This window comes from Aegilops tauschii, chromosome 3 (genome assembly GCF_002575655.3).
Source record: "Aegilops tauschii subsp. strangulata cultivar AL8/78 chromosome 3, Aet v6.0, whole genome shotgun sequence".
NCBI lineage: Eukaryota > Viridiplantae > Streptophyta > Magnoliopsida > Poales > Poaceae > Aegilops > Aegilops tauschii.
In genome coordinates, this window is record NC_053037.3 from 365,520,329 (window position 1) to 365,544,080 (window position 23,752).

The 23,752-nt window shown below is 50.2% G+C and overlaps 1 protein-coding gene and 1 long non-coding RNA gene across 2 annotated transcripts; both read left to right on the forward strand.

The window, feature by feature from the left end:
* The first annotated feature begins 874 nt into the window (after nt 1–874).
* LOC109760564 (uncharacterized) lies at nt 875–20,421 on the forward strand. The gene is made up of 3 exons (XR_012205097.1): nt 875–2,335; nt 2,418–2,493; nt 19,675–20,421. It is a non-coding gene; the product is annotated as an uncharacterized lncRNA (long non-coding RNA).
* LOC120976749 (uncharacterized) lies at nt 4,586–6,197 on the forward strand. The gene is made up of 4 exons (XM_073510613.1): nt 4,586–4,709; nt 4,794–5,289; nt 5,374–5,499; nt 5,585–6,197. The coding sequence occupies exons 2-4, from the start codon at nt 5,004–5,006 to the stop codon at nt 5,806–5,808; spliced, it is 636 nt and encodes a 211-aa protein (XP_073366714.1). The 5' UTR covers nt 4,586–4,709; nt 4,794–5,003; the 3' UTR covers nt 5,809–6,197.
* Nucleotides 20,422–23,752: the final 3,331 nt, after the last annotated feature.

Sequence of the window (23,752 nt, forward strand, 5' to 3'; positions counted from 1 at the left end):
AAGCCTGCTTGGGCGAGGCTGGCTTACTCGATGTCTTAGGGGCGAAGGATTCGCCTGTCCTTGCAGCGCCTCCCCCCACGCGGGGGAAGATCGCATCATTACCTGACAGCGAAGATTCTTCTGCCCTGCGGCCCTGACACGCCACACCTGCTAACTCGACGTCGCCTCTCAGGTCGTGCGAGGCGGAGATTTTGGCTCGTGACGCTAGGTCGCGTGACCCCCCAGAGGGGGCCTAGGCTGATGCCCAGCTTCCCTGCTCGTGCAAGGACATGGGCCGGCCTTTTGTCCTTGATGTTGGGCCTCGCTCGTTGCGGGCCTTGATTAGTCTTGGTGATTGAGGGATTAGGGGCTAGGTTAATTACCCCCGGCCAATCCCCTCGCCAGTAGCCCCCGAGCTTGAGGGAAAATGATGGATTTTCCCTTAGGCTTAGTGAACCACGCTGCTTCTCGGTCGACCTTGCTTCATTTCGGTGGGGGCGCGCGAGCGCACCCACCGGGTGTAGCCCCCGAGCCCGCGGTAGAGTCAAGGACTCTGCCACTGGGTTTTTTATTTGCTTCGGTGAAGGCGGGCTCGCCTTTTGATGGTGACGTGGACTGGCAGCGGGACTTGACCTGGCGTCGATGGCCATGGCCCATCTTCAGTTGATTTGACGGGACGGGGCCGGGCCGTTACTCCGCTACCGCGGCCCAGGGGCGGGGTAGGCGGCTTGCACTGTAAGCCTCGTCGCCCCCGCGCCGCTCCTCGCATAGGGCTTGACCGCCGCGACTCTATAAATAGGCCTCACCCCGCTTCGAAGGAGATCCATGGTAGCCAGATGGAGAGAAAAAACACCTCGCCGCCTCTGCTGTGGGGGGTTCGTCCCCTGAGCGTAGCAGTACAAGTCTTTTTTTTTTTTATGTTAGAGGGAGTCCAGTGAGTGGAGGGGGATGAGTGTGGCAGATGAAGCTGCCCCCAAAGCCCTTGACCCAGTCGCAAGTCGGGGCCTCAGGCTAACGCGACGCGTGAGGAAGTAGGCCCCACGCTCTATCGGGCGGGCCCGGGCATTGAATCATTGCCGCCCGTGCCTCTCTCCTCCTTTATGTCGAGGGGGGAAGCCCGCAGGGGTTCTCTTCACCCATCCGCGCACTAGCCATCTCCATCGCCTCGCAAGGCTTTCAGATCTCGATTCACCTTTGTCCCCACACCGCCGTTGCACGCCGGCTTCTTCCCCGCGCGCGGCCATGTCGAACTGGCAGTGCTCGACCGTCTCCGAGGCGAAGCTGCGAGCGCTCGTCGATGCAGGGATGCTCCCGTGCCTGACCGAGGCGCGGGAGTGGATCAAGCCGATGCTCGAGGACTCCCCACGACCTTCCCAGGGGTACGTGGTTTCCTTTGTCGCCTTTCATGAGCACGGGTTCTCCGTGCCGGCGGGGAGATTCATCCGCGCCGTGCTCCACGAGTACAGCCTCGAGCTGCAGCACCTCAACCCGAATGGCATCCAGCACCTGGTGGCATTTGAGGCGATGTGCGAGGGATACCTGGGCATCGAGGCGCACTGGCATCTCTTCCGTAACTTCTTCATGCTTGTCTGCTTGAAGGACGAGCAGAGCCACAACCCGCCGACGATCGGGTGCACTGGCATCCGGCTCAAGCGGGGGAAACCCGATGGCTATCAACGGGCCCTTGACGAGCTCCAACAGCGGGTGGCGCTCAGAGTGGTTCTACCTCAAGAACGATCCCGAGTGCCCTCTGCCGGTGTTCACCGGGGGTCTTCACGACACCACCCCGGCCGCGTGGTCCGATGGGCCGGAGAAGAAGAAGCAGGCGAAGCTGCTCCATGGCTGCCCCGCGGCAGTCACGGCCCTTCAGGCCCGAGGGGTGGACCTCGCCACCGTGATTGGTGGTTACCTTGCGAGAGGGGTCGTGCCGCTACGGCGGCCCGCCCTTCGCCTGTTCGAGATGACCGCGGACCGGGCTCCCTTCGGGGAGAATTGATTTTAACCCCCCAAGCTCGCGCGCCTTTGATCTTAAGCCCCCTTGTTCGTTTGCCTTCCTCTGAAGCCCCCGACGCAGCCTAATTTTGGCTCGCTTGCCCCTCTAGCGCTGTTATCTCTGGATTTAGCGCATAAGGAAAGAATCTGGACTTAACAAATTTGTAATTGCCAAATCTGCCCTCGTCCAATTTTCCTCAAACTCACGAGACAGAGGCCCGAGGCCTGGCCCGTTTCTCATTCTATCTCCCCTCCCCTTCCTGACTCAACCTAGCCGCTAGCCGCCAGAGCCGCTGCGCCCGCCGTCCGCTGCCCTGCTCCGCCGCGTTTCTCCCCATCCGCCACCTTCCATCGCTGGCCCAAGGTAAGGCAACCTCTCCCCCCTTGTATTCTTCACAGATTTTGTGCTCTTCTTCTGGTACAATTTCTAAATCATGGAAACCTAGGTCTTGTGTGTGTGATTGGCATGGGATTTGAGTGGGAGGGGCTGGATTGACTAAGGGGTGTGATGGATCTGAAAAGGTAACATCATATTCCCCTGTTCTAATTGATGTATGCATGAGTTTTGGTGTGTGAATTTTCTGATTTTTTCTGTCTATCTGAAAATCATGTCATTTCTTATTTGGCCAAAATATTTTATGGTTTGAAAATTCGGACAAGGTACAAAGATGTGCCTTTCAAACAGAGGGGTACTTTTGTCTATTCCTATTTCAATATGTTAGTTATACACTAACAAAGTTGTTAACAATGCCAAAAGGGGGTACCAGCAACAAGTAGACAGAACTGGGGGGGGGGGGTTCAGAGGAAGGCAAACGAACAAAGGGGCTTAAGATCAAAGGCGCGCGAGCTGGGGGGGTTAAAATCAATTCTCCCCTCCCTTCGCGGGGACGGTGACGGCTGACCCCTTGCCTTCGGAGGCCGAGGTTCAGTGCCACGTGCGTCAGGCCGTCGCCGGCTGCCCAGATTGGCCGCCGGTCAACCTTCTTACAATGCTCCCAGACAGGGGCATTATCGCTCTGGTAAGCTTTTTCGCTTCCTTCTCCCCGTCTTCCTCCAGATCTCTGGTTATCCTTCATGCGCTTCGCTTGGTAGGTCAGGAGCTGGGACATCTCGCATTGCAGGTCAGGAGACGGAACCGTGCTCGCGCAGCCCGGCTCAAGGAGCTGAAGGACCGCCATGAGCGCGTGGAGGGCGGAGGAGAACGCCAAGTGCGCCCGTAACGCTGCCCGGAAGAAACGGAGAGGGGCGGGGGACAGGAATGTGTCCTCAGACGAGGACCCTGAGCCGCCGCCGGGGAGCTCTGATGAGGATGATGGCGATGATGATGATGATGTCGCCGCGGGGGTGTCATGAACAGGAGGAACAGTGGGGAAGACCCCATCTCCGTCCGCAAGAGCTTTCCCGGGCCCGTCGGGAGGGCCCGTCTCTGGCCCTGTGCCGCCTGAGGTCGGACGAGGCGCTGGCGCCCCCTGTGACAGGGCATCACGTCACTCCTCGCAGGGTGATCACAGCGGGGATCGAGCCCGCGTGCCCCCGGGGGACCGCCGCACACCCAGCGAGTGCAGCGCGTCGCGGCCCCGCAGCGACTGCAGCAGGAGGTCGCGGAGCCAGGGTTCCGCTTCTCCCGGGCCGCGGCCGTCTCAAGGGGACCGCCTGACGCTGCGTCCTCCGTGGGCGGTGCCTCCGCCGAACGTCGAGGAGTCAGGTTCTGTGACGCCTCCGCCGTCACCCTCCCCGTCCGCGACGGGAGGGAGCGGTTGGCGGGGATTGCGCCGAGGCTGCAGCCGCGGCGGTGGGACAAGGGCGTCCCGCCGGCGTCTGGCCCCAAGAGGTCTTCGGCGTGGTCGTCGGCGCCGTTGTCGTGCGCCAAGAGACCACGTATCTTCGCGGCAGGGTGAGTGCCCCTCTTGGCTTCTGCCTTTGGTTTGCTTCGTCGTCTGACGTTTGTTGCTTCGCCTTTCAACGTCGCCACTGCCAAGGCGTTCGTTCCCGCATCGGAGAAGTCTTTGCGCCGTGCCGACCGTGGTGTTGCCGCGCCAGTTTCGGGGGCCACGCCACGACGAGCCTCGGCGTTCCCCAATGTCGGGGTTCCCCAGAAATGGGACGCGGCAACTCCGGGCACGAAGGAGGTGTTGCGAAAGAGCGACAGCTCCGGTGACAGCTTCGTCCACATCGGCGTGGTCACATCGGGGGTGCTCCGTCACCGGAGGCGGTCGATGAATACGCCACGGAGCTGCGGTAGGAAATTCTTGCCCCGCCAGAGGGGGCACTTGTCGCGCCTGCAGGTCCCGTCGGCGAGGTTGCTGCTGGCGATGGCGCCGCCACCGGGGGCCCGCCGCGTGGCGGGTCCGCGAGTCCTCCTGGGGGCGCGGCCACGTCTGAGCCTGACTCGATCGAGGCCGTGCCAGCCGAGAGAATCTTCCCCACCTTCGAGACCCAGGAGTTTCCGGACCCTGAGGCCTTCCTCCAAGGTGGCCGTTCGGGGGCCACTGAGGATTCCGGTGCGGCGGATCCGGCGCCCGCGCAGCCCTGAGTCTGTCGCAAGCCTGGTCACTACCTCTGGGTGGCCATGAGAGGGCGCTGGTGCTGGCCCTGGGGGGCGGGGACCACATCCGTCGGCTGGTGTTTGCCTCTCGGGATGACCCGGGACAGGTCACGCTCGACGTCGACGTCGTGAAGGAGCTGGGCTGCGCAGGAAACTCAATCGCCTGACGACAGAGTTCCTTCCGACTGTCATCGTAAGTGTCTTGGTCTGGCCTTCCCCTTCGCCCGGTCTGTGCGTCTGCTTTGTCTTCACCAACGCTTGGGTTGCTTCTGCGCAGGAGCTGTTGGCCTGCAATGAGGCCAAGACCCGGTTTCTTCAGCAAGAAGCCGACCACTGGGACGTCGCCACTGTCCTCAGGGCTGACCTGGTGCAGAAGGAGGTGGAGCTCGCCGTGCTTTGCTCTTCCATCCACAAGGCTCAGACCAATGCCGTGGCGGAGCGGGCCGAGCTAGCGGAGCGAGTGGCACGGGCGGATGGGCAACTAAGCATGGCCGTGTTGGAGAACGCGGTCCTTGCGTCGCAGCTGGCCGAGGCCCGCCGGATGGGCGAAGAGACCCGGTCTACCGCCGCGTCCGCCGCACAGGAGGCTGCCCGCGAGAAGGTCGTCTTGGCGGCGCAGGCGGCGGACCGGGGTGAGGCCCTGGCGAGCTCCCGCCGCGACCTCGAGGCCGTCAGGCAACAAGTCGCCTCTCTTCATGGCCGGCTTGTCACTGTGGCCACGGAGAGGGACCGGCTTCTGGCTATTGCCCGCGATCGCGATACGGAGCTCACCGGTAAGTTGGCCTCCGGGCCGACTCTGTGCCTTAAGCTTTTGTTGGTGTTGTCGACGAGTTGGTTCTGACTGACGGTCGTGGCAGCCGCGTGCTCGGAACTTGAAGAGCTGCACTCCCGACGAGCAAAGGATGCCGCCGTGGTGAACGAGGCCCTCACCCAGCATGAGGAGCTGATGGCGCTCACGCAGCGGCTCGCCGAGGGTGCAATAGGTACGTACCGTGACTCCCCGCCTTGCTTGGCCGTGAAGGTGATTTTTCTGTGGCGCGCCCTTCTTCTTCCTCTACCCTTTCTCAGGAAAAGTCACGGAGCTCAAGCTGTCTAGCCCGGTGGCTGACAGGATCCGTCGAGCAATCCTGGAGAAGGATGTGGCCCAGCAATTGCTTATCCAGGCTGTCGTGCAGACGTTGGAGGCGCTCGAGGTCAGCGACGAGGGCTCGTTGGTCGAGCGTATCGGCGGACCCCAGGGTTTGCCCGGGAGCGAGGAATGGACATGGCCTACCAGCTGGTCCACTGAGTGATCACCATGTTCGTCTTGCAATACCCGGAGATGCCACACGAGCTGCTAGCCGGTGGGTGGGCTCCCGGACATGAGGACCACCGATATGCTGAATTTGAAGAAGGGTCTGCCGAGTTCACCAGGGTAGTGCAAGACGAACATGGTGACGACCACAAGCGCTCCAGGGCAGGGCAACTGGAGTGGATGATGCTGTGCAGTGAGGCCTCCGACAGATAAACCACCACAAGCGAAAGTTTTTTTAGCAGTGGGAGTCGAAGCATTTGTACCAGATCGTCTGGTAGATGGCACCGGGCGAAGGTGGCGGTGTGGAGAGAGGAGGAAAACCGCGAGATGGACAACGGTGGTGTGGGCATGAATTCTTGGTGTGTTCGTGGTATGAAACTTTTGTGGTAATGGTACAACTCAAACTGCTGGAGTTTTCCGAATTTAGAGCGTCCACCGTGCCGGGTATGGACAACAGGTAGCGTGTCGGGATGCAGAGGCATTGAACGGGGCCCTGCTGGTGAGAAGAGACGATGGCTCTGAGGGCATGGCCAATGGTCCACCCTGGACAGCTGCCTCACGGTTTCCACGTAAGATACAAGCCTCCGTGGACAAGTCTGAGCAAAAAGGCAGCGGCTTGCAGAGCAAGGTGCAACTTGCAGAAGAACCAGCTGCTCCATAGAAAAAGTGTGGTCCTTGTAGGAAAAGAACGAGAGAGAAAGAGAGTACATGCACCCAAATTTCCTTTACGTACTCCCATCGAGGCTGCCATATGACATCATCCGCATTGGATGAAAATTTTCTATGCTATAGCCTGAGTTGATGTGGTACTTGAGACCACCACTAGGTGATGCCTCCATTGTACATGCCCTGAGGAGATCAAATTCAGAAAGGACAGATATCTGACGACAGTCGAGATTGAGGGGCGCGGTGCGCCATAGAGAGCGCCACCGAGTTGAGAGGACTTGTGTGCGGCAGCAATCCTTGGTGGGGAGAAGCGAGATGATCTCCTCAAGGATGACGTCCGGAAGATCGCTGATGCGGTCCACAGGAGATTCTACCAGTTCCTCAGATCCGGGTGGGGGGGGGGGGGGCTCGCCGCTTCTCCCCGCGCTACCGGGTGCGGGATCTACAACCGACGTCGCCGCTGGCGGGAGCCTCATCTTCTTGGCGCTAGGGCCAGCCGACTCCATTTTCCTTGTGGGGGTCGCGCCGAGCTCACGGGTTTGAGAAGAGTAGCCAGAGATGAGCCTAGTGGCAGTGCGAGTGGGGAAGAAGGAGGGCTGGGGATTTCTGTAGGAGTGGAAGAAGAGGAGCATGCGTTTTCTGTACGAGTGAGGATTCTTCTTGAAGTTGGTAGAATGTGACAGCTTGTTCTTTGCATCAAACTTGCCTTTCCCCTGAGATTTGTTCTTATTGTTTTGGGGCTGGTTGGGCTGGAAGTTCTTCTCGTGTATCATGTGGGCACTAGAAACTCCCTCAGCGACCCGAGCACGTGTGTCTTTTGCTCTCGCCTTTTCCTCCAAATCAAGAGTGCTAATGAGATCCAAAACAGAAAACTCATGTCTCTTGTTTTTCAGAGAAGTAGCAAAATCGTTCCACAAAGGTGGAAACTTGGCAATGATGGTCCCAGCAACAAATTTGTTCGGCAACACACACTTAAAGTACTCAAGTTCCTTAGAGAGTGATTGTATCTCATGAGTTTGCTGAACAACAGAGCGCTCATCAGTCATCTTGTAGTCACAGAATTGCTCCATGACGTACAACTCGTTGCCAGCGCCCGAGGGCCCAAACGTGGCCTCGAGCGCAGCCCACATGTCTTTGCCGCTGTCAAACGACATATATGAATCCACAATGGAATCGTCAAGAACACTCAGGAGGGCGGCTTTGAAGAGGGTATCCATGTTCTCAAAAGCTTCCTGCTGTGTAGGATTAAGATCGCCCTCAGGCTTACCCTTAGTGGCGTCATAGTACTACATGATCTGAAACCTATATACTGCTCTTGTGCGCCACCTTTTATATTGCGCCCCCTTAAAAGTAGGCGGCTTCAAAAGCGCAGCAAAACTACTCGGAGTAAATTGCCTATAATCAGGTTTTTTGATTGGATTGTTGAATATATAAGCAATTTACCATGAGGTTTAATCCGAATCAGCAATAAATAGATCATGACGACAATTGCAAACATCAAAGTAATGATGCGGACTAAACCAGGAGGACAGAATCACATACTGTACAGCGGGAGCAGAACCACCGTGGTTGATGTTGTCACTCATGTCGTTGATGAAGAGGTTACTGAGGTCGGGGAAGAAGGCTGTCGTTGAGGAAGTCGTCGCTGGCAGCAGTCACAGGAGTGTGCTCCCCAAAAACCTGATCGCCCCTCTCCCGTACAGGATCACGAAGGCGGGGTTCGGAGGACGGCTGTCCCTTCTCGCGGTGCACGCCGGAAGGAGGGCTGGAGAAGAATTGCGTGGCGGCGCTAAGATCTGGAACGGTGCGAAACCATATGATACAGCGGCGGCTAGAGTAGAGCATGTCAGGTCGGTCGTGCGAGTAAGACCAAGTATAATAGCAGGCCTTTGGCCCCCAAACCCCACGTCCAAGTCAATAATAGCCCCGCCAAGGTTTGTCTAAAAAAAGGAGTAATTAAGGCTTCTGTTAGTCCCTTTAGTATAATACTATATCATTAATAATGGCCCCACCTTTTGTCTCACAAAGTATGTTGGGGCTCCTGCTACAACCGGCTACAAGTTTGCAATCCGCTTCTCTTCTCTCCTCTTCTCTCTCCTTCAACTAAGCACAAATACTATATTTAAATCCTTATAGCCTGCTTATGTCATCTAATTGTAGTACTTCCTCTAAAGTTACTCTCCACTGTGTAGTCTGAAATGCCGGGCGTGCAGCGGGCGGTGCCCTCGGTCGGCACGCCGCTTCAACGGCGGAAGCAGTGAGAGGTCGCGGCGCCCTGACTTGCCATCAATGTGGAGCGGCAGGCTCAGCTGGCGCCGGGCGGGAAGCGCACGCGGGAGGGGGGAGGGGTTTTTGTTGGGCCAAGAAGGAGAGAAGCCAACTTGGGATCGGTCTGGACGGGGAAATATCATGTGCTCCCATACTCTGCATATGACACTAGTCTATGTTACCACTCCCTCCTTTCCGGTTTATAGAGATGTTTAGAGTAACATAGTAATATGTTACAGTATAAGTTACTCCCCACTATGACCAGCCTTGGTCTCTCCTAGTGCTCCACCATGTATAGCTGCTAAGCCTGCCACGTAGGCATAAAATAGGATGTGGCAAGTTAATTAAGAAGAGAGAGACTAGTTTGGTGACCGCAGGAAGAAACGGTGGAAAGACAGTTTTGAGTCTATAGCTAATTAAATGAAGTAAGCTTAGCAACAATAAACTAAGCACCTATGCATTGAAGACTTGAGTTACTAAGCCATTTAATGCACTTAGCACCTCATCTAAGCACATCTAAGCACTTAGCACTTAGCACCCCTTGACCGTGGACCTTGACGGTGTACGTCACCTTGTGTCTCATAATTTTTCTCGTCATCATCTGAGTCCTAGAAGATCTCACCCCCATCATCATTAGGCATGCAGCCGCCTTGATAGACAACGTGCGCAGAATGAGTAGAGGTGACTGGGGATGCACCACGTCATGGACACTCCGTACGTGCTCGTGTGCGTGCAGCGTGCGTGTTTTTCCATCGGTGCTAGCTCTAAGGCCGAGGCTGCGGTCGTCTTTGTCTCCGACTAGTCGTTGAGCAACGATGACAAAGAGGTGCTGCAAGAGATGCGTAGGCGCCGTTGTGTGCGAGCTTCGCCGTAGCACGACGAACCGGACATCGCCGCGATGGCGCATGCCTCCATGCAGCCGAGTGTGTGCGCATGCATGTGTTATTCACGTGCATTCTGCGGCCGAGTGTGTGTGCATGCACGTGTTGTGTACTCCTACGTGCGTTGTGTGCTCCATGCTGTGCGCGTATGTGCATGATTTGGATCCGGTGGAGTTAATGCGTTGGCGTGTGTACATGCGTGGCTGCATGCGTCCTGTACATGCATGGCTTGTTGCGTGGTTATCAATATAAACTATAAAACATCTTCAACTTAGCATCCTGATGTATCGTTTCTAGTGGTTAGCGAAGAGTTCATGTTCTTTTATTTGTTTATAGGTGGGCAGGCGACAAAAAATAGGGGAAAACGCGCAAGGTTCCTTGCAGACGCTCCACCACGAGGTTCCTTGCTCTTTCTCGGTCGTCAGGAATCTATGTTCTTCAACTCTTTTATTTTACGTGAGCTTTGTTCATCCTTTTGCCAACACGCGAGACATCTAGCATCAAGGTGCACATGTCATGCAAGAAAATGGAGATAATCAGATAAGCAGTGCGTAAGTGAGTCGTGCACTTCGATGGCACCTACTACGCAATATTTTTTCTCCTCGATGGCACGTGAATAGTGCACGTACTCAACAACGGAGCACGGGATGGTAGCCATGACATGGTCAGCCCTTTTTTGGAGAGAGTACGTACTAAATAACTTTGATGTGTCCCGTCAACTCGCAGAACGACGAGAATCTTGATTACGCCTTCTCCCTCGCCAACGCATGCGCGGTGGCTCGCAGCACGAGGAGAAACTTTTGCTTCAAGCGGTGGACGTGCAGCAGTTCATTTGGTGTTAGATTGCCAGAAGTACTACTGTAGAACCATCGACTTCCGGAAGAGGCGAATAGCCAAGCGCAAGGTCACCTACTAACCTTAAGCTAGGCGTAGTGGGAGTAACATAAGTAGGGGTACCTCCTTTTTTTATTCTAGAAACAACCACACGCGAATATCGAGGTGCTCATTACATAGAACAAATTTCCTGGAGTCCGTGCTCATCCCTCCTCTATCTATCTTCTCAGCCAGCCAGCAGACGCGCGGAGCCCATCGTCTGTTTGCTCATATGCGGTCCCACATGTCAGTGAAAACGCAAGAGGACCCACTGAACCTGCACATCTTTCACCTCGACGTGCTGGTGATGAAAAACAAATCCAATAAAGATCTTTGGTGGCCGCTTTTGGAGTTACTCAAGAGTAGTAAGATTCTATTTACAGTTTAACCCAAGATGCACATCACGTGGCTTCAACTACCACTCTATTTTCTTGCATGACACGACCTGGATGCTGGATGTCCCACGTGTCGGCAAAAGGAGGAAGAACTCGACCAAATCTTTGGTTGTGCTCTCGGATTAGACTAGTTGTGCTAACTTCAAATTTTATTGTGTAGAATGGATGCAAGTTTTGGTATTGGGAAGAAGAGTACATCGATATATTGATAGAGCGCAATTTAGTAGATGCTCTAGCACTTTTAGCTAGCATAGAGGCTAGAGATGAGACTAGTGCACTTGTTGATAGAATAGAGGCTAGACATGAGACTAGATGCGAGGAAGAAACGTCTACTTCTTTACACTCGAAGAAGAAAGAAGCACGCAAGATCGAGCCTCCGCAGATCAACAATGAATGCATCCCTCTCTCTGCTCTAGGTTCCATACTCATGTGTTGTATCCTCTATTGTATTCATCTTCTCTTCTTCTATCAATGAAAAGATACGCAAGCTTTGCGTATTCGCGAAAAAAAGATCAACAATGAATGCATCGAGAAGGCACTAATCCAACTTACAGGAGCAGTCATGGAAGTTGGATATCTTCTAAAATGTATTCTTGTGGTTCTTGTTTTCTTTGGTCTTGCTTTTCTAGTCAAAATTCTGGTGATGTATTTCCATGTACCAAAAAATCAATGATGAAAAAAAGATATGTGTTTGCAAAGAAAAATGTACGCGGCCGGGATGCGTCCGCGCGTTCGGCGCACGGCCACCGCATCCGAGACATGGCCCGGACACGACCCCATTGCCCTACCCAAACGGACAGAATCCGGGCAAAACGGAGGTCCGTTTGGGGTCGTGCATTGGAATTGGCCTTACAAGTGCGACCGCAGTTGAGGAAACCGACTATCGGCAAACGCCCACCTCGCCCACCGCGCGATGGCTGAGTTAGGGAAACGACGAGGTTGAAGAGATTGCTGTAGCACGGACTCCAAGAAATATGGTGTCATATGGAAGTCGTGCTGGTGGCGTGTGCCGTACTCCTGGACATGAATGCTTGTTCTGGCCCATGCCACCCTACTACTCCTACTACTTATAGTAGTACAGTATCGAGGATTCGAGGTGCTGGTTACGTACAACGAACACATTAACATATGGCCCACCTCACACTGTGGCCAAATTTCCCGGAGTCTGTGCTAGGTTAAAAAGTGTTCTTTGTGAGGGTGGGTGGCTGGTCTCAAGTTTAAAACTTGTTGTATTACGTATACGTAGACGTAGAGATAGTGCAGCAGTTCTGAAAGTTTGAACCCAAACATCAGAATGCAATTTCTACTGGACTCATCCGAGGACCTAGGATGATGGGATTCGCATCTATAGTAAAAACACCCGCCCGACACGCGAATCATGTGAAGCTAGTACAAATAGTGTACTACTATTGTTGATTGGCCTCATCCGATAACCTGTTGCAATGCACGTACAATTATGTATTCGGAAAATATTTTTTTGCCTCGTCGCAGCACTCACTCAGAGAAGCGACTCGAAAGCCATTCATAAATTTAGTAAGTTTATCACATGCATATCATTTTATTACATACAACAGGTCATCAACCCACAACGACAACGAGGATACATTATAAATACTAAAGTTTTCATCACACAACAAATAACAAGCAATGAAATGAACTTCAACTCAACCAATCCTCGGCGTTGGAAACGCTTGCTTTGAACCACAAGTGATTCTTTGGGAAGGGCCATCTATTGTCAATCTCAAGACCAACGCAGGACTGATCATCCTGGCTGAAGCGGCCTACTATATCAGTACCATGGTAGGGAACCACCGAAATGTCCGAGGTATAGATACAGTTGCTTCTCATAAATGGTACTAGTAACGTTGTGTCAACAGCAGTTGGATCGCCTTTCACCATCATTGGATAGTTTTTTCCAAGGAAGAGCGAGTTTTCTCCAAGACTATCAATATTGTACCAGGGAGAAGGTGTTGGCGCTAGCACACTAGTATCCATCCCGAATACCATGCAACGGGTGTTGGAATAGGCCCGGAGAGTGCGACCATGGGAGACAACACCTGCTTCCTTAGTAGTAACATCAGCAGTGGGCGGTATACAGACAAGAAGGGGTGATCCATCGGAATAAGTTGCCAGGCGCCACTGAGTATATGGGCCCTGCTCGTCCTCATGCTCGTGATAATCACCATCGTTATCTCCCCCTTGGTTATAAATTTTTTCAAGTATAGGTGGTGGAATGTTCACAGGACCTTCGAAACACAAGAAGAAGGTTAATTAGTAAAGGGAAACTTGCTAACCCGCATGCATGTGGATGAAACAATTATAATTACAGTGGAAGACAAACGTACCGAAACTATGAGGATCCCATGCAAAAACAGTGCCATGAGTGGTGGAAGCAAACACAAGACCCTCGTATGAATTGCATCACAGTACACATCCGTGTATAGAAAATGATTTTTGAGCAATATCCATCGAGTCGAACCACGAAGGATGACAACAAGCTTGTCGAAGATAGCAACAACTTCATAGTTCTTGTAATTCCAAGATCGGTTGGGAACTCGACAAATTGCTATCTTCCGTAGAAGACAGTCACCATGATCATATTTGAACGTGCGTAGAATACCGGTGTGCTCAACCTCTGGGCAGTCTGCTGAGATTTTTGGAAGTGGAACCCGGTGACGAGTGTACACATTCACAAGTTCCCACTTGCAGTTGTACCCAATATAAACAACCCAATCTCCATTTGCACCTGCCCAAGCCTTGCCCTGAAGCGATGGCATCTTAACATCATACGTATCATTATCAAGCGGCATCAACTTGCACAAGGCGAGGCCTCCGTCGTCCCCGCGCCAGTCAGTAGGGTCACGACAAAGAAGATAGGGGAGATCAAACCGCTCCTGGACCCTTGGGTTCCTTGTAATGATGTTATTAGTTGAGTCGAGAATGGTCTTGAACGAACCTGCCATGCTAGCCGAGGTGATGACGTCACACCGATCAATGAGTTCCTCCACCACGTCATCTTTCAGATCGGGGCAAGAATAATGGGGTTGTTTCCGACCTATTCCCTCCATGGATAAGACGATCGAACAATGGCAGAAGGAAGGGTGAAGGCAAATGGAGGAGGGAGGAAGAGCGTGCGACAACAGTTCCAAATCGAGAGGGAAAGGCGAAGAGTCGGTGGACGGTTGCCAGTTTGCCACGGTACACGAAGAGGCGCCCCGGCCTACACGTCCATTCGGAAATACTAGTAGAAAAGGACTCGTCGTCGTCTCACTGACAAGTTGGAACGGGACCACATGTCAACAAAATATGGTGTGTAATTTCTCGTGCAAAATGCGATCTGGCCGCGTTGGCCCGAGGTGCCGCATTAGTTATCGACCTTTATTTTTTTAACTTACAATCTGAATGGATAGCTCCTGTGGTCATCACACGTGAGCGGATATATAGGTGGGCTAGGTGGGCAGGCGGTTGAGCAGGCGGCAACAATCTGAGTGCTAAAAGAGTTGATCCAATGCTTGGTTTTGTTTGGATTTTCCAACTATGACCATTGGATAGAGTGAATCAATGGCTTACGTTCAAAGTTATTCTCATACTATAGAATTTTTGATTCAGTTGCTGTGCTCCTACCATCCAATATTCGCGTGTGGTTGTTTCTAGAGTAAAAAAAGGAGGTACTAGTACTTACTGTGGGAAAGGTGAAGTGATGGTTGATTCGCCCGAGCAACTTATTACTGTGGGAATATGGGAGTACCAGCGGATTCAAGGAACAGAGAAATGATGGTTGCTTCGTCCGAGCAACTTACTGTGGCGAAGGTGGGGCTCTATGATTTGACTGCTCACTAGTCATTACTACTGCGGCGCAACGACCGGGGTGAATCTTTCCCTGCAGTTGTATTGTGCACTCAATATTGCTGCATGGCAGGTGGAGCCGGATGAAGGATGTCCAACATGTCAGTGAAACAAAGTCGAATTGTTTCTGGCATTGCTATCGATCCTTCAGGATTTGTTTATATGTACGCATAATTTTAATGAAATTGTACTGTGATGCTATGAAGGTTTCAACTTTGGTTCCCGCAGGAAAAAAAGGTTTCAACTTAGGATTCATGTGTCTTGCCTCAAGATTATCTCGTTACAACATTCCATCAAATACAAATGAAACTACCATGGCTGCTCATGCATCTCAATGGTTCGCAGATCAGCACCAATATTCACATCACAACTGAAGACAAAGTTGTGAGAAGGTGCACAAATAAAGAAAAATATATAATTGATCGATGCTATTCGTAGGCATGGCTCCATTTCCTTGGCATAGTGTTTATTGCTTGGCAGCTAGTTTCACCCAACTCTGTAGCCAAAAAAGAGGTGTATGGAGGACACCACAATCCGACCATTTTGTGCAGCTCCGCTAAAATCGAGCGGACCATCCCTGTTTGCAAAGATATCCAGTCAGTGTGATTACAATAATAGTGGAACTAGATGATGAAACATAACACACACAAATAGAAGCCGATCACCTCTACGATCTCTCTTTAGGACTAACTTCTTGTTGGAGAAGATTAGGCACGGAGTTGGATGAGGAGGATAGCAAAACCAATCTCCCTTTCTGCAGTCCCACGGAAATGTAAAAACGTTGCCCGTGTGACATTTTGGTGGAAATGCACAAAACACTTAAGAAAACATTTGTGCAGTTCACCAAAAGGTCGCAATAGCAACGAGGTGAAAATGGATAGCCCTGTTTGCAAAAGGAGGTAGAAAGGAAACAATTACCGCCCAATAACACGAGTTGAAGACACATACGCCGACAAAAAAGAAGCATATTCCATGTAATAAGGGAAAGATAGCACATGGTGGTTTATCAAAAATGGTTTGAGGACGAGATTGCAAGATGGAAAGTACGCCGGCCGAGATACGATTTAAGCAAACAACTAAAGAAGATCCACATGCAGCAATGTGGGAAGATGGGCAGTGGAGTAAGGCCGGAGGAAGCTGTACCTGAGGGTCGTCGGGATGTTACTAGGAGGGTGCCGGCGGCCGGGATCTTCCCATACTGCGGCAGCGAGCAAGTGGCGAAGGCCCTACCGCGCCGGAGCTTGGTCAGAGAGAACAGCGAGTACCGCAGATCGGGACGTGCTGCCTCAACACCGTCGAATGGAGATACGATGCACATCCTCCCTTTCTGCTGGCGGACGGGATGCGGCCGGATCACTGACCAACGCTGAGAGAGAGAGGCCACCGCCGCCTTGTGTGAGATGGTGTGACGAGAGACAAACCCATTTTTCCATTTTCCCCACGGCAATCGTTTTATATTTTGTACGTGCCATTGAGGAATATATAACTTTATTTAATACTAACGCATCAAGTCGAACTTTGTTCCGTCTAGGCGTGGTACCCGACCCTCCTTCGAGTAAATAACCGCTACACGCATCAAATTATCACGTGGGCTGCCTTTTCGTACAGAAACGAACTCCACCGTGTACCCGTGCGGGTGTGGCCGGGAACGAGACATGAGTACGTGCGTCCTGCGTGCACCTCTTCTTTAGGTGCAGGTACGTACGTGGGTGGGTGTGAGAGAGATGGTTTGTGCGAAATAGAGGCAATGTGTTGATGATATCTCAAACAGAAAAACGTAACATATGCAATGTGTGTGAAATGGAGTCATGGACGTGAGATATCGATAGAATTGAAAACAGGGATGAAGTGTGTGGCTGCACGATCGATAAAGAGTGCCATCGAATTTGTGTTTGCCCACGTCAAAGATACAGGGCGGCTGGCCTACTAGAATTTGAGAGGGCAGAGGTGCAGTTTTTCTCCATGGCATGGATACCTACCTACAACGTTCGACTATCGGTGTGTGTGTGGGGGGGGGGGGGGGGAGGGGGCAGAGACCGATCGACTAGTATATGTGTGGGGAAGGAGAGAGACCTAGCTATGTATTGAGGGAGATCGATCGGCATCCATGGATATGTGTAGCAGAGGAATAAGGTTGGGAGAAAGACAAAGGTAGAGCATCGGAGGGTTGGTGGTGGAGTGGCGTCTCACAAATGGTGGGAGAGGTCTACTAGACAAACGGAGGGTACGAGTGCAATATCAATAAGAGAGGGCGGGGGATGTCTGTCTGTCTATGCACGTGCGTGTGAGAGACGGGTCGGGAGGTATGCAAAGATCATGAGGGGAGACGATATGGTTGTGGTAAGCATACGTAACTACATAGGAAGATGAACCGTCGTGTGTCCGAGAAAGGGAGAGACATAACTAGCGAGGTAAGTGTATCGGTGCGTGGGGAAAATGAGTTATAGTTGACCTGGCTATATGTAGGGAGATCAGTACGTATACACGCCTGCATGTGCTAGAAGCAAATAAGGTCCAGAGAGACAGGCAGGGGGAGAGGGGTGCGGCTAGGAGGTGGTGCGAGAGGCCTACCATGTCGAGGGGGAGGAGTGTGCGAGTATGAGATCAATGAAAAGAGGGGCGGGAGTGTGCTCCTGCGTGGAACCGTATTGGACATAGGGGGGCATGGACGGTGAGAAGAGAAGAGGGGAAGTATATATGTGTTTGTGGTAGGCACACTTGGCTAGAGAGGTATATCGACCGGTGTGTGCCGGAAAGAAGGAGCCGGGGGCCTACACACACCACGGGTGGACGACCTAAAGAGAAATAACGAACGTGCGCGATGGAGGGGACGCTAAGGGTGGGTAAGAGGGGGGCGGGCGTGTGCATGCACGATAGAAAGTTAGTGCTAGCTAGCTACAAATAGAAGAGGATGAAGGTGTAAAAGACGAACAAAGATCATAATTCATTATAAATAAGTGGATACGGATACTTGAAGAGGATATCATAATGTAGAACATTGATTATAATTTGGGCTAATGTGTGGCTTTTGCAGCTCAGGTCTAAATACTTGTCATAATGTAGGGGGCGGGGCACTATACTTTGTGTGATAAACACGGTGTATGTATGGAACATGGTTTAGATTATGAATATATAGTTAGTACATCAAATGTACCATTATTTGGAATCAACATCATGTGTATTCAAAAAATAGAATTCGAGTTCATGTAGTACACATAGTTCATATCTATCTCTATAGTAATCATGTGGTGTGTTATTAAGGTAATACACGAATGATGGTTGAAGTTGGCAACAATCATGATTGTAGATTCTTATTGAAATAGAGAAACAAATTCAAATTCAGTTCGAATTGCAGCGGTAGTATAGACATTTGGAATGCACAAAAATGTTGGTATGAGTAGGTTACATGCATTATACAGCAAGCGAAAAAATTTAATTGGACATAACATGGATTCATACTCCCTCCTTCCATCTATATAGGGCGTAATGCATTTTTAAGACCGCCTTTGACTATTGACAAGATTAATAGTACATGGCATGCACAATGTGAAAATTATATCATTGAAAGCTCCTTTCACACACGGATTTAACGGTGTGCTTTGTGTAAGTTGCATGTCATATATTATTGCTCTAATATTTGGTCAAAGTTAGCATCGAAAAACGCATAGGCCCTATTTAGATGGAAGGAGGGAGTAGCTTTGAATAGCATTTGTATAGTAAAACGGGGCAAGACTCTCTCTTTGTGTGGTGTGAATAGTATTATTTTTTTTCATTTTCTTTTTGGTTGAGGGAAGTGCGAATTGATTTGGTACGTACAAGTACAATATTACACGTTAGGCTTGTCCCTAAAATTCAACCCGCGCCTTGTTATATCTCGAAAATTCAGATATCGTGCTCCCAAAACTGGCGCCTTCACAACCCACGCCTTGCTATCCCGATATGACAACGCGCGCAAAAACTCCCTCCAGCTGCCAAATCCTGACACGCGAAATCCACCTTCTAACCTTGAGCCGAAAGGGCCGCTAGTTCAAATCGGTGGGGGGTACTTTTGTAACACACCCTACATTTTGGACAAGCGCGTCCCTAAGTCATGGTTCACCCCCTCCCATCGCCTCCTTTTCACCTTTCGAAATCCCAGGCCGCCATAACCTCTCTGTTCCAGCCGCGAAACCCCACCCTCCTCCGTCCGCCACCTCACCGCTGCCCAGCCGGAGCTTCTTCCCCAACGACGGCGTCCACCGCAACAGCTCGACGTCCTTCGTCCACCTCCCCGGATGAGGATCCGTCGTCCATCTCGTCGTCCCGCCGGTTCAGCCGCCTCGTCCTCCACCTCCAAGGAGCTGCTCCGACGATCGCCTCGTCTATCGCGGCTGCTCCATCCACACAGCTCCGCCTTAACCTGCTCCACCGGAACCGCAACATCCTCACCGACTCCTCGGATGAAGCCTAGGCCTACTCGGCGCCACCAAAGAGGTTGTACACTCATCGCATCGCACCTTCTCCTTAACTCGACCTCCCGGCGCCGACGGTGCTCCATCCTGCACCCCCATGGAGCGGCTACCTTGAAGCCGGCGCCGCGGGCGACATCTCCACGGCGGCTCTCCCCCAGTGCGAGGCCCCTTCGGCGGCGGCATCTCACCCATCTGAAATCTTGTTGTGCCGTGTAGTTTCCCACACTTTGTATTCTTTCACTGCTGCTTTGTCTTGAACTGATATGATTTGAACCGTGTCTCTATTTTGATTTGGCAAGACAATGCAGTGACCATCGGACATAGATATATGTTTGTTTGATGCTTTTATTATGTAATAGTACTTGGCAATAGAAGACTTGGTAGTTTAATCCTGTCCACCTTACTAATGAACTGGTTCACCGAAATGAGTTTCATATACTAGTACATGCTAAACCTGTTATGTTCTGCTTGTTTCTTCTTTTAGAATGCTGACAGAATATTGGGGAAGAGCGCCTTATTAAGCAATGGTAAAGGAAGTAATGCAGATAAGGTTCAGGATAGTGAGACATCCTTGTTGGTCTCCAACAAAGCTGATAAAACAGCTATGGAAGACTATCTTGAAGACAGTGAGACAACCCCAAAGTCCTGTCTTGGTTTAGAGTTCGAGTTACTGGCCACTACCGCTTGCACAAGCTATTCAAACTCACTGTCTGAATCAGTTCGGTTTCTTGAGTCTCAACTACAAGCTGAAAGACATCGATCAACTGTGCTACGACAAGAAGCGGAAGGACTGCGGAAGTCCCTGGAGCATTCAGATGCATACTTTCTGGTGCAACAGCAAGCGTTGGAGGATTTTAGCGCCAAACAGGACAAAGCTAATAAGCTTGCTAAGCTTATTGCCAGCATGGTGGATACCCAGGATAACGTTTCTTGAGCTCTTCTGAAGTTGTTTTAGTTATGCTCTTGTTTTGCTGCCGCGTTTATTTGCATTGGTGGCCAATTTTGATGGCCAGTGTATGTAATATGCTGCTTTGTTCCGTATATTTGCACTGGTGGCGAACTTTGATGCCCAGTGGATATAATATGTGTAATAGCGGTAATAGGCTAGCGTTAATTGCTTGCTTATTTATTTCCTTATTGTCTTGTTTAGTTGTTTGCTTGTAGTCACTGCAGTTCTTTTTCTGTGTTTTTCTAGTGGCCACAATAACCTATTTTTGGAAACTAGGCCAAAATAATCATGGCAACACATGGACTGTTGTAACCATGGGCCTCCTGCGGGCCGTATGATCCATGGGCCTTCTATGGGCTGTAGGATCCATTGGCCTTCTATACGGGCCGTAGGATCCATGGGCCTTCTATGGGCCGTAGGATCCATGGGCCTTCTACGGGCGGTAGGATCCATGGGCCTTCTACGGGCCGTACGATCCATGGGCCTTCTACGGGCTGAACGATCCATGGGCCTCTTACAGGCCGTAGGATCCATGGGCCTTCTACGGGGCGTATCATCATATTGCCAATCATGGGCCGTACTATTCATGGACCATAACGGGTCGTTAATAGGCCGTATTTGATAACTCTATGATAACAACCCAACGGGTTTTTTTACATGAAAACGGCCCAACGTATTAACGGGCCACAAACGGGCCGACTGTAACCACGGGCTGAATTTGGCCTAGAAGCAGAAAATGACAGTAACAGGCCGTAAGTAACCGAATGCTGGAAATGAGCCCAAGAATAAATGGGCCCTGAGAAGGCCGAAAGATAACATGGGCTGGAAATGGCCCAATGGAATAATGGGCCGTTAATGGGTATAAAGTGATACACTGTTCATTACGGGCTAGTTTCACCACGAGTCGTTAATGGGCCAAGAGCTACAAAGGGCCTCATATGGGCCGAAAGACGTCATGGGCCATACATGTGCCGGAAGTTAAAACGGGCTAGAATCATATTGGATGGCCCAAATGACGGTACTGGGCCTAATTCGGATAGGCCATAACGGGCCCTGGGTTAGCGGGCTGAAAATGGGCTATATGCGAACATGCCGTTAACAGGCTTCCGTGGGCCGGCCCGCCACCTTTTGACCAAGTCAAACGGGCCGGCCTTTTCACAGGAATGGGCCTCTATTGGTCCGTGCCACGTATTCACGTATCATAGGCGCCTTGGGTCTAATGAGTGGATGACATCTCTCCCAATGGTGAGCCGACACGTGTTTCCTCAAGCCAATGATGATTTTACACGTGGAAAATCCCCATTGGTGGGGGCTGTTAACGGGTTATCGGATCCAAAACCGGACCCGATATCTTAACGGTGTTCCGTTATGGTGGATGCCACGTGTCGGTCACCCTTGACGAAAGCACTTCTGTGACGCGCGATTTATCATCATGGAAGTGGACACTTCCATGATGATAATTTTGGTAATGTCATGGAACACTTCTACGACAACACAGGTATGACTATCTTGATTCTGTCATAAAATCGTCATGGATGTACATGCATGACAAAAAACGTGACCTACTGTGACAAACACGTATCATCACAGAAGTGTATTTTTTTGTAGTGTTGATATATGTCTTGCATATGAATACCTGTGGTGACAATGGGGTATTATATTGATTCACTTGAGATATGTTTTGGCACTCAACACGCTGATTCCCGAGGTGACATTGGGGTAATCTATGCATAGGGGTTGATGCACGTTCTCGTCTTTTGTTTCTTCGGTAGAAATCTTGGGGCACTCTTTGAGGTTCTTTGTGTTGGATTGAGTATTAAGAATCTGAATTTGCTTTGGTGTTATTTTAGTACGAACTCTTGATAGATCGATCGGAAAGAATAACTTGGTGTTATTTTAGTACGAACTCTTGGTAGATCGATTGGAAAGAATAACTTAGTGTTATTTTAATACGAACTCTTGAATAGATCGATCGGAAAGAATAGCTACAAATAATTTCTTCTTATGTTCTCCGCTAGATAGGAACTTTGGAGTGATTCTTCATCACACTTTGAGGGATGGTTATATGATCCAATTATATTAGCATTGTCCAGAGATTGCACTAGCGAAAGTACGGACCCTAGGCCTCATTTTCAAGTATTGCAATACCGTTTGTGCTCCGTTTTATGAATTGCTACATTGCTGTTTTTTATTGTTCCTATCACAAAAATCAACATCTACTATCATTACTATGCTTTTATTACCATCTCTTCGCCGAACTAGTGCACTTATACAATTTGCCATTGTATTGGGTGTGTTGGGGACACAAGAGACTCTTTGTTATTTGGTTGCAGGGTCTTTTGAGAGAGACCATCTTCATCCTACGCCTCCCACGGATGGATAAACCTTAGGTCATCCACTTGAGGGAAATTTTCTACTGTCCTACAAAACTCTGCGCTTGGAGGCCCAACACGAGTCTACAAGAACAAGTTGTGTAGTAGACATCAAGCTCTTTTCTAGCGCCGTTGCCGGGGAGGTGAGTGCTTGAAGGTATATCTTTAGATCTTGCAATTAAATCTTTTAGTTCCTTGTTTTATTTCTAGTTTTGTTTATAAAAGAAAACTACAAAAAAAATGGAATTGAGGTGGCCTCATATTATTCGTCTTTATCACGTCTTTCTTGAAAATGATGGAAAGGAAAACAGCGCTGAATTGATAGAAGAAGAATTCAATAAAATGTTTGGCATAAAATCTTTGAATGATGAGCATGATTGCAATGTTGTCAGTATGAATTCTTTGAATATCCATGATGCTAATGATATACAAAGCTATAAGCTTGGGGATTCTATGTTTGATGAAGATGATGTTTTTACTCCCCCAAGTTTTGATGAGAAAATTTATTATGATGAAAGCATGCCTCCTATTTATGTTGATTATATTGATGAAAGTGGGTTTGGAAGAGTGTCAACTTTATGTAATGATGATCCCACTATTTTGGAGGGTGTCGAATCTTATTCTCATAATTATGAAAGTGGATTTGGAGAGGTCATGACTTTATTTAGTGATGAATCCACTATTTCGAAAGAGGTTTCAATTGATTTTGATAACAAAGTTGCTATATATGATGATTATGGTGATGAGATATATGTTATAGAGAATAATGATAACTAAGAAATTTTCATTATGATTTTAATTTTCAATCACATGCTAGTTATTTTGTTGAGTTTTCTGCCACTACTATTGATGAGAAGGAATTTGCTTATGTGGAAGAGTAATAAATTTTCTATGCTTATGGATCATGAAAGAATGCTTTGTGTGATATCTATATTGTTTAATTCAGTCATGATGCTATTGAAAATTATTTTGAGATAGGAATGAATGCTTCTACACATTTGAACAACATCAAGTTTCCTCTCTTTATGTTGAAAGTTTTCATGTCATGCTCGTTTTACCTTCCTATGCTGGTAGATTCTTGCTCCCATAATTTGTTTGCTCACAAAATTCCTATGCATAGGAAGTGGGTTAGACTTAAATGTGCTAGTCATATGCTTCATGATGCTCTCTTTGTGTTTCAATTCTTATCTTTTATGTGAGCATCAATGAAATCATCATGCCTAGCTAAAAGGCATTAAAGC

Bases quoted from the DNA above. Each gene is read 5' to 3' on its own strand.
- LOC120976749 (XM_073510613.1), top strand. From the start codon at position 5,004: ATGGCCGTGTTGGAGAACGCGGTCCTTGCGTCGCAGCTGGCCGAGGCC. The intron at 5,290-5,373 runs GTAAGTTGGCCT...CGGTCGTGGCAG, and splicing joins TCGCGATACGGAGCTCACCG to CCGCGTGCTCGGAACTTGAA. The intron at 5,500-5,584 runs GTACGTACCGTG...ACCCTTTCTCAG, and splicing joins GCTCGCCGAGGGTGCAATAG to GAAAAGTCACGGAGCTCAAG.